The following is an 11,130-nucleotide window of genomic DNA, read 5'->3' on the forward strand; positions in this document are numbered from 1 at the left end:
ACTAATATCTGGATTATCTGTGACCTTGTAGCCTTCTATACCTGTGTAAACCATACCCTATATTGAATCATCTGTCAAATACCTAGCATAGCTTCTGTTTTCCTGTCTGCAGCCTGACTGATGGTGTTCACTACCAGAAGTGGTCCTAGGAAATAAACCCTTACAATGACCTTGAACTACAAAGTAGAATTCAGAGCAAAGAATAGTACCGAGAATAAATAAGGTACTTTCATCATGATAGAGGGGTTAATTCGTCAAGATAAAATAACAATCCTAAATGTGTATGCAAATCATAACAAAACTTCAAAATATGAGGCAAAACTGTTAAAACCTCAAAGAGAAATAGACAAACCCACAATTATAGTGTGAGATTTCAACACCCCTTTCAATCATTGGTAAAACAAGAAGATAGAGAATTAACAAGGGTAGAGAGAGAACTCAGCAACACCATCAACCAACTTGACCTAATTGATGTTAATAGAATACTCCACCCAACAATAAAATGCACATTCTTTTCAAATGCACACAGAACATGTACCAAGATAAACCATATATTAAGTCTCAACAAATTTACAAGGACTGAAATATAAAAAAGTATGTTTTCTAACCACAATGAAATTATATGTCAAAATGAGGAATATATTTAGATATTAAACACACAGGTCACAGAAGAAAGAACAAGAGAAACTAGAAAATATCTTGAAGTGAATACAAATAAAAATGCAACATAGCCCAATTTCTAGAATGCCACTAAAGTGGTGCCAAGGGGAAAATTCATAGCAGTGAATGTCTACTTTATTTTTTTAATATATTCTTTTTTTTTCAATTTTAACATTTATTTATTCTTGAGAGAGAGAGAGAGAGAGAGAGAGAGAGAGCAAGCATGAGTGGGGGAGGGACAGAGAGACAGGGAGACACAGAATCTGCAGCAGGCTCCAGGCTTTGAGCGGTCAGCACAGAGCCCAATGCAGGGCTCGAACCCACAAACCGTGAGATCATGACCTGAGCCAAAGTAAGATGCTTAATCGACTGAGCCACCCAGGTGCCCCGTGAATGTCTACTTTAAAAAATGAGGTGCAGGCACTGAGGAAAACAACATGGGTGTTTCCATGAAAAATTAGAAATAGAGCCCCCCCACACACACACAGACAAAACTACCACACAATCCAGCAACTCTACATGTGGGTATTTATCTGAAAAAAATGAAAACAGCAATTTGAAAAGATATATGAACCTGTGTGTTCACTGCAGCACTATGGAAACCTTAGCGTCTGTTGGTAAACAAATGGATGCAGCCCTAAAAAAAGATGACATCTTGCTATTTGCAACAACATGGATGGACCAATTATGCTAAGTGAAACAGGTCAACAGAGAAAGACGAATACTCTATGATTCCACTTATACGTGGAATCTATAAACTAAAAGAAATAAGTAAACACACAAAAAAGCAGAGACTGAACCATAAATACAGAGCACAATCTGCTGGTTGCCAGAGGAGGGGATGGGCGGGAAGGGCCAAACGGGGGAAAGGGAGTGGGAGATCCAGGCTTCTAGTTCCGAAGCAAGGAAGTCAGGGACTAAAAGGCGCAGCCTAGGGAAGATAGACAGTGGTATTGTGACAGCACTGTATGGCGACACATGGTAGCTGTGCTTGTGAGCACAGCGTAATGTATACACTTGTGGAGTCACCGTTGTACGCCTGAAATTAATGTAACATTGTGCCAACTACAGTTCAACAACAACAACAGCAAAGAAAATAAGAAAGGTCTCAAATCCAACCTGAGGTTCTGCCTCAAGCGCGTTTCAGAAAGAGAGCTGGCTGTCGTGTGGCCACTGCTGAGGGAAAGAAGGCAAACACAAAAGAGCACACACTGCGTGATTCCTTTTCTATGAAATGCTCAGAAAAGGCACATCTGTAGAGACAGAGAGCAGATCTCTCACCGCCTGGGGCTGGAGATGGGAGTGAGGATTGACTGCAAACAGGCCCAGGAAATTCTCTGAGGGGATAGAAATTGTTCAGAGCTGGACTGGTTGCACAGTGGTTGCACAACGACAGATTTACTAGAAGTCATCCAGCCGCACACTTACAATGGGTGAATCCTATAGTGTGTGTGCGTGCGTGTGTGTGTGTGTGTGTGTGTACGCACCTCAATAAAGCTGCCTTTAGGGGCGCCTGGGTGGCGCAGTCGGTTAAGCGGCCAACTTCGGCTCAGGTTATGATCTCGCGGTCTGTGAGTTCGAGCCCCGCGTCAGGCTCTGGGCTGACGGCTCAGAGCCTGGAGCCTGTTTCCGATTCTGTGTCTCCCTCTCTCTCTGCCTCTCCCCTGTTCATGCTCTGTCTCTCTCTGTCCCAAAAATAAATAAATGTTGAAAAAAAAATTTTTTTTTAATAAAAAAAATTTAAAAAAATTAAAAAAAAAAAAAATAAAGCTGCCTTTAAAAACCAGTGGAATGTGTGGCACTAAGGAAAGTGGGCCAGGCAAGACAGACTAGAATACTGCATCGAGCTAAACGCATTGACACGGGTGTGCTTACCAGAGCTTCTAGATCTAATGTGAGCGTTCTAATGGTCTGCCTGACTGAAACAGGGAGTAAATGTTGCCTACGATGGAACTGCCACGGTAGAGGTTCCTTTCTGTTACGTAAAAGGCACAGGGAGCAGGGAAGATGTAGTGGGGGCCCACACGTGGCGTCTTCTCTCAGCCATCTCCCATGTGTCTAGAAAGCATATTGTAGGAAAGTCGGGTGACCGATGGCGTCCTGACCCAGCTCAACCTCAGAGTGGGTGAGCTCACGGCCGTTTCTCCAGTTCCTCAATGTGTAATCGGAACACACCTCCCTGACGGCTGGTCAAACCCCCGCGGCAGCCTTCGGGTCGCGGAGCAAGGCCTCCCGTAGGAGGAAGGGCAAGGCCCATCGGCACCCGCCACACTCACGCCACCACGGTCATTCAGGAGGAAGGCCTCGTGCTCAGAGGAACTGCAGACATGAGCCACCAACACACACTTCAAAGACGCAGGGAGGTGACCCCTAGCACACCGTGGCTGACACGTGTGTCCCACCTACCTCAGAATGAGCTATCGCACACCTACCCTACTGTCGGTGCCGATTCCAGCTGCCCTTGTACACACGTGCCCGCTGCACCTGCCCTTGTACACGCATGCCTGCTGCAGCTGCCCTTGTACACATGTGCCCACTGCTGCTGCCCCTGTACACACCTGCCCATCGCAGCTGTCCTTGTACACATGTTCCCACTGCAGCTGTCCTTGTACACGGTCTCCTCTCTCGGTCAAGTCGGCACGGCCCTGGCGTCTGGTATGCGGCTACTGCTCCGGCAAATGCTTTCGTCCCTACGCCAGCTCGCAAGGATCGGCACACACAGCTCATCTTTATCATGATGCCTCAAAGCTATGAGAAGTCTGCTACTCTCTGCCATAATCTGGTTCGTGGAGACTGTGATTTCCCTGAGGCCTCACAGATCATCACACTAGTGACATGTCCTAATATCCACCACATTAATGACATCACGCTGATCAGAGCTGCTGAGCGCACGGTAGAGACCACCTTTGCTTATGGATACCATGCATGCCAGATAATCTGAAGTTAACGCTGATGGTGTGGCACCTGCTTGGGATCCTCTCTCCCTCTCTCTCTCGCCTCCCCCACTCGCTCACTTTCTCCCTCTCTCTCAAAATAAATAAAAAATGAACTTAAAAAAAGTTTAAAAGAGAGAAACTGAGAGGGAGGCAAACCATAAGACACTCTTAAATACAGAGAACAAACAGGGTTGCTGGAGGGGGAGGTGGGTGGGAGGGATGGACTAACTGGGTGATGGACATTAGGAGGGCACCTGTTGGGATGAGCACTGGGTGTTGTATGTAAGTGATGAATCACTGGGTTCTACTCCTGAAACCAATACTACACTATGTGTTTACTAAGTTGAATTTAAGTTAAAAAATCAATTAATAAATAAATCACTGAATTAAATAGAAGAAACATCCTATAAAAAAGTGAGATGCATAACAACCATAGCACAAAGAATATAAAGTCAGAATGGGAAATATACTGTTATAAAGTCCTTACACTATTCATGAAATGGTGTATTATTATTTAAATGAAGACTCCAATTAATTAAGGATGTATATTTTACACCTTAGGACAACTAGTAAAAATTAAAAACTTATCACTGTCAAGTTAATCATTGAGATAAAAGTGAAAAATAAAAAAGGCTTAATTAACCCAAGAGAAGGTACAAACAAAAGACAAAAGAAACAAAGAATAGAACAAATGGAAAACAGCTACTAAGATGGCAGATTTTATTCCCAAAAGTTCCATAATCACATTTTATGTGAATAAACTAAATATACCGATTAAAATGAAGAGGGTACTATCGTATAAAGAAAGCAAGATCCAGCTATATGCTGTGGAAAAGGAACTCATGTTAAATATAAAGACACAAGGGCACCTGGCTGGCTTAGTCAGCAGAGCATGCAATCTTGGTCTTGGGGTCATGAGTTCAAGCCCCACGTTGGATACAAAGATTACTTAAAAATAAGTAAGTGAATAAATAAGTAAAAGGAAGAAGATATAATATGCAAGCACATATCAAAATAAAGCAGGGGTACTTACATTTATATAAGAAAAAGTAGACTTCAAGAAAAGAAAGAAAAAGTATACTTCGGAAGAAGAAATGGCATCTAAGATAAAAACATTAAATAATGACAAACGGGTCTATTGTCCAAGAAAACATAATAATTCTAAATGTATTCAACTAACAACATAACATCAAAATACATGAAGTTGGGGCACCTGGGTGGCTCAGTCAGTTAAGCGCCCGACTCTTGGTTTCAGCTCAGGTCATGATCTCCCAGTTCGTGGGGTCAAGCCCTGCGTCAGTTAACAGCATGGAGCCTGCTTGGGATTCTCTCTCCCTATCTCTCTGCCTGTCTCCCACTCATACTCTCTCTCTCTCTCTCTCTCAAAAATAAATAAAGTATTTTTTTTTTGAGGGGAGGAGGCACAAGTGATCAAGGGGAGGGGTAGAGACAGAGAATCCCATGAAGGGCAGAGAAAGAGACAGAGAGAGAGAAGCAGGGCTCACCCGAAGCGGGGCTCACCCAAAGCAGGGCTCGAGCTCACCTGAAATGGGGCTCAGGTCACCCGCTGTGGGACTTGAACTCACAAACCATGACATCATGACTTGAGCCGAAGTCAGATGCTGAACAACTGAGCTACCCAGGCACCCCAAAGTTTTTTTTTTTAATTTTTAAAAATGTTATTTTAGAGAGAGAATGGTTGTGCAGGGGAGAGTGGGTGAGCAGGGGAGAGAGAGACAGAGACAGAGACAGAGAGAGAGAGAGAGAGAGAGAGAATGAGAATCCCAAGCAGGCTCCACACTCAGCATGGAGCCCAACGCAGGGCTCTATCCCATGACCCTGGGATCATGACCTGAGCAGAAATTAAGAGTCAGAAGCTCAGCTGATTGAGTCACCCAGGCGCCCCGAATAAACACACTTGAAAAACCCCAAATACATGATGCAAAAGCAAACAGAAGTGGAAGGAGAAATGGGCAAATCCATAATTACAGATAGAAACTTTCACACTCCTCTCTCAGTACTTGACAGTGAAAGTAAGTAGAAAAGCGGGAAGGATAGAGAAGAACTGAACAATATCCACCAACCTGACCTAAGGAGCATTTAGAGAACACACTGCCCAACAAGAGAACATGTGCTTTCTCCAAGTGCATGTGCAATACTCACCAAATAAAACTATACTGTGGGCCATGATGTAAACAACAAATTTGAAAGACTAGAACTCATACGGAGTTTATTCTTAGATCATGATGGAACTTACTAGAAATTAATAACAGAAAGATATGTAGAAAATCCTCCAATATTTGGAAATTAAACAAAGACTTCTAAACAACCCTTGGGTCAAAGAGGAAATCTCAGAAGAGTTTTAAATAATATGTTTAAATAAATGAAAACGCAACATATCAAATTCTGTGAAATGCACCTGAATCAGTGCTTAGAAGGAAATATATTAAACTCTTATATTAGAAAATAAGAAAGATCTCAAATTAGTAATTTAAGCTTCCACCTTAAGAAAATAGAAAAAAAGGGAGCGCTTGGGTGGCTCAGTCTATTGAGCATCTGACTTTTGATTTTGATCAGGTCATGATCCCAGGGTGGTGGGATTGGGCCCCATGTTGGCCTCGGTGCTGAGCATGAAGCCTACTTAAGATTCATTCTCTCTCTCTCTCTCTCCCCCTCTGTCCCTCTCCCCAGCTCAGCCTCTCTCTCTCTCATAAAAAAAAAAATGAAGCATGGGGCGCCTGGGTGGCGCAGTCGGTTGAGCGTCCGACTTCAGCCAGGTCACGATCTCGCGGTCCGGGAGTTCGAGCCCCGCGTCGGGCTCTGGGCTGATGGCTCAGAGCCTGGAGCCTGTTTCCGATTCTGTGTCTCCCTCTCTCTCTGCCCCTCCCCCGTTCATGCTCTGTCTCTCTCTGTCCCAAAAATAAATAAACGTTGGAAAAAAAAAAAAATTTAAAAAAAAAAAAAAAAAAAAAAAAAAAAAAAAAAAAAAAAAAAAAAAAAAAAAATGAAGCAAAGAAACAAAATTGAAAACAAAAATAAAACAAAGAAACAAAACATAAGCGTCCCACAAAGCAAAGTCCAAGCTCAGATGGTTTCACTGGTGAGTTTTACCAAAAAAATTAAGGAAAAAGGAATAGCAATACTATACAATATCTTTCAGAAAATTAGAAGTGTGAGGGTGGGGAACACTTCCCAAATCATTTTCTGAAGCCAGAATTGCGCTAATATCAAAGCCAGACAAAGACAACACAAAAAAGGAAACTTGCAGAACAATACCTCTCATGGACAAAGACACAAATCTCCTCAGCAAAATAGAAGCAAATTAAATCCAGCAACATATGAAGAGAATAATGTATTCCAACCAAGTGAAGTTTATCCCAGGAGTTCCAGGCTGGCTCAACATGCAAAAATCAATCATCAGAATAACTCACCCTAGTAACAGACAAAAAAAGAAAAGTATATTATTGTTTTTGTAGATGCAGAAAAGGGATTTAACAAAATCCAATTCGTAAAAAAAAGTCTCAGCAAACTGGCAACACAAGGGAACTTCCCAACTTGGTCAGAGGCTTCTTGTAGTTGCCTACAGCTACCGTACTTAAAAGGTGAAGAAGACCAAGGGCTTTTCCCCCAGGATCAGGAAAAAGTCAAGGATGTCTGCTCTCATCATCTCTATGCAACACTGACAGTGCCACAGGTACTAACTGCAAACAAGACTACTGGAACTAAATAGGTGAGTTTAGCGAGGTTGATATGCAGAAATCAACTGACAAACTAATTCTGAAATGGATACGGAAAGGCAAAGGACCTAGAATAGCCAAATCAACTGTGAAAAGAAAGAGTCGGAAAGCTAAAACTTCCTGATTTCAAAAATTATTATAAAACTACTGTCATCAAAACGGCATAGTATTTGCGCAAAGATGAAGAAACAAATCAACGTAACAGACTGGAGAACACAGTAATAGACCTACATAAACACAACCAATTGATTTTTCAGAAAGTTGTGAAAAACTGTAGTTTATAAACTATAAAATTGTGTAACTTTCAGGAAAAAAAAAGAGAACATTTTCAGGACCCAGGGCTAGCTGAAGAGTTCTTAGACACTAAAAGCACAATCCTTAACAGAAAAACCGATAAATGGAATGTGATCAAAAGTTTAAAATCCTTGTTCCACAAAGATACTACAGAGAGAATGACACGACTATAGATGGATAGAAAACATATGGAAATTATAGATCTCACAAAGACCTTGCATCCAGGGGTACTTGGGTTTTAGCACAGTTTACAAAACTAAATGTGATCATACAAGGGAAGTCCTCAGCTGAACGCATGCTACATACAAGCCATTCAATAAATGTGAATTATTATAATTCATTATCATTGTCATTACAACATTCTTTAAACTTGAGAATATACGGGGCACCTGGGTGGCTCAGTGGGTTAAGCATCCGAGTCTTGATTTGGGGTCAGGTCCTGATCTTATGGTTTGAGTTCCAGCCCCGTGTCCAGCTCTGTACTAACAGTGTGGAGCCTGCTTGGGATTCTCTCTCTCCCCCCTCCCTCTGTCCCTTACCTGCTTGTAGTGTCTCTCTCTCAAAATAAGTAAATAAACATTAAATTTAAAAAATAAAATAAAATTGAGAATATAAGAGAAATTTCCATCAAAAGAAGAGCTGTTAAACTATGTTATATCTATTATGAGAAATATTATGGAGTGGTTTAAAGGATGAAGTAAATTTATATGTACTAATCTGGAAAGATGTCCAGAACTGTGAAAACAGTAAATTGCAGGATAATTTGTATAGTATGATCTCATTTGTGCAAAAATAAAATGATACGTTCTGAAAAAAATGTTTATGGAATGATATTCACTGAACTGCTAACAATTGTTATCCCTACGGAGGGGAGCAGAATGAGGAGGGGTTCAGAGAGAGGTGGTCTTTCACTTTTTATTCTATTTATTCCTAGATTGTTTGAATTTTTACAAGAATATATTCCTATATTTTTGTAAGAAAAAAACATGAAAGAAGAGTCAATTATCTTTTAAAAGATCAGTGATAAAGGGGCGCCTGGGTGGCTCAGTTGGTTGGGCGTCCGACTTCGGCTCAGGTCATGATCTCGCAGTCCGTGAGTTCTATCCCCGTGTCGGGCTCTGTGCTGACAGCTCAGAGCCTGGAGCCTGCTTCAGATTCTGTGTCTGCCTCTCTCTGACCCTCCCTGTTCATGCTCTGTCTCTCCCTGTCTCAAAAATAAATAAACGTTAAAAAAAATTAAAAAAGAGCAGTGATAAAAATAGACTCAACTTGCATGTGTAATTTAACAAACATTAACGGAGTGTTACGCATTGGCCTTAGCGGGGCAAAGAACTGAGTCACTGCCCTGGCTGTGCCACTAAACCGTGTTACAAATGTTAGAGTGCGTACTTGTCAGAAACAGGGATCAGTCTTTTTTCTCTCTCTAGCCCTGCGACACGGGTCTTGATTCCAAGTTGGCGCTGGAGCGAGGTAAAGAATCACTATTCCTGACAAAATGGGAATTAAAGCTGGCCGGGAAGAATAGCTCCGTATGGCCCCGTGGAATTGACACATGATCGCCATCTAGTGGCAACAAAGGATTCTTGCGGAAGCTAGGGATCAGCAGACATGGGCTTTCAGGCGGCCTTTCAACAAAACAGCAGTCTATCTAAAAGAGAATGAGCCTCCGAAAAACTTCAGAAGCCATCAGGTAAAAGGTTAGGGTTTATGTCGTGGAGTGTTGGGAAGATGACGTCTAGGTACTCTTGTGTCTTAGGTCTCCTGCTTCAGCGTCCCATCATCAGATGCCCCACACACCTATAAACTGTGCAAAGTCCACGCTGGCCACACGTTCGTTACAGCCAAAAAGAATGAACCAAGTTCGGTGTGAGGTATATACACCCACGCTTTTCTGAAATTGATGAAATGCTAATAACCTTTTGTAAGCCGGTCTGGTCAGGACACGCTGCAAAACAAGACTAGAAAAAAATCTTCCATAAAGTTTGCCTTCGAGGTGTACTATCTTTGTGAATCATCACAAACCATCACGAGAGTGAGAGCTGCTCTGAAAATACCTAGTGAGCCTTTCAAACATCACACGCCCGTGTGTCACATGCCAAAGGCTCTCAAGGAAAGGCACCTGTAGTTGGGTTTGTAAGTACGACTTTCTGACAAACCATCACCTGCCCATCCGGGGCTCAGGGAGTAGGTTTTCATGTCTCCTTCGAGTGCTAATGAGTTTTCAAAGTAGGTTCACTGTTAGGGAAACAGGTGAATGACTTGCAGTCTGAGAAACAGTGGAGCCTGTGTTTATTGAATAGGGGACCCAAAAAGAATAATGAAAGGGCACCCTGGTAGTTAACCTGAAAATTCTGGGTATGTATAGATGCCTGATACCTACATGCTAAGTATAGTAACACTCCTTGTAAAATGTTGCTCCTTAGAGGGGCACCTGGATGGCTCTGGTGGTAGGGCATGTCACTCTTGAACGTGGCATTGTAAGGTTGAGCCTAAGATTGGGGGCACAGATTACTTTAGAAAAATCTTGACAAAATTACAAAGATATGAAACAAACGCGTAAATCTTAAAAACAATTTTTTAAACGTTGCTCTGCAGAACCAATAACAAACACTTTCACAAGACCGGTAAGAGTCCCCCTGTCTAGTTCAGTGTCAATGGGGAAAGTCGCCCGAAATAACTTTATGTTCAGATAAATGTCCTATCACCCACTGTGGAAGTATTCACTCATGATTAAATTATTTTATAATCCGTCGTCCTCCAGTGGCACACGGTAGGCGCCTCGTAAACGTGGGAAGAAAACCAAAGGTGACATGTGTGGCGGAGCCGAGGATGGCGGTGAGGGACCGCGTCATTTGGGGTGGGCCACCGCGTCCCTCCCACGGAGCTGGGCGGCGGCGGGGAAGCTGGGAGTGGCGGACGTGGTGCACCGGGAGGCCCCGATGGCTCGGGACGCGCAACCCCGCGGGCCGAGCCGCCGCTTCCTACCGGCCGAAGTAGGCGCGACCGCCGTCAGGTCTCCGGGCCCAAACGTTCCAGGACCTTGTCCCCGGGGCGCTGACAGAGCCCGTGACCTTTGGGCGGTGGGCGGCACGTGTCGCTGCCGACGCGACGGGTAGGAAGGGGCGCCGTCCCTAGCGCCCCGCATTTTACACATCAGCCCAAGTCCGGGTTCCTGCCGCTCCTCGGAAAGCGCAGTGTCAGCGTAGAGAGCCGGGAGGTGACCCCGAGACACCCAGGAGCGCCACCGCGGAAGGCTCCAGAAGCGGGGCGTCCGCCGACGGCCCCGCGACAGCGCGCCCCGGAAGGCGCGTGGGGACACCGCGGGGCCGCGTCCCGGCCTCCCCGCTCCCGGTCCCGCGGGTCCCCGGGCTCGACGTGCGAGCCAGCCCGGCCCGGGGGCCCCCCACTCACGTAGCGCTGCAGCTTCCTCTCGGGGGGCGACTTGACGAGCCAGCCCGTGCACACGGCGTCGCCCGCGCTCATCGTGGCCGCCGCTGCCGCTT

At 44.2% G+C, this 11,130-nt stretch overlaps 1 protein-coding gene across 1 annotated transcript in view; it reads right to left on the reverse strand.

The window, feature by feature from the left end:
• Positions 1 to 11,130, reverse strand: part of GAB3 (GRB2 associated binding protein 3) — an 80,595-nt gene extending 69,465 nt beyond the window's left edge. The window contains exon 1 of the mRNA XM_047847665.1: positions 11,039 to 11,130. Coding sequence (XP_047703621.1) covers positions 11,039 to 11,110 — 72 coding nt within the window. The 5' untranslated portion in view covers positions 11,111 to 11,130. The remainder of the gene's footprint in view (positions 1 to 11,038) is intronic.

Source organism: Prionailurus viverrinus, unplaced genomic scaffold (genome assembly GCF_022837055.1).
Source record: "Prionailurus viverrinus isolate Anna unplaced genomic scaffold, UM_Priviv_1.0 scaffold_49, whole genome shotgun sequence".
Lineage (NCBI taxonomy): Eukaryota > Metazoa > Chordata > Mammalia > Carnivora > Felidae > Prionailurus > Prionailurus viverrinus.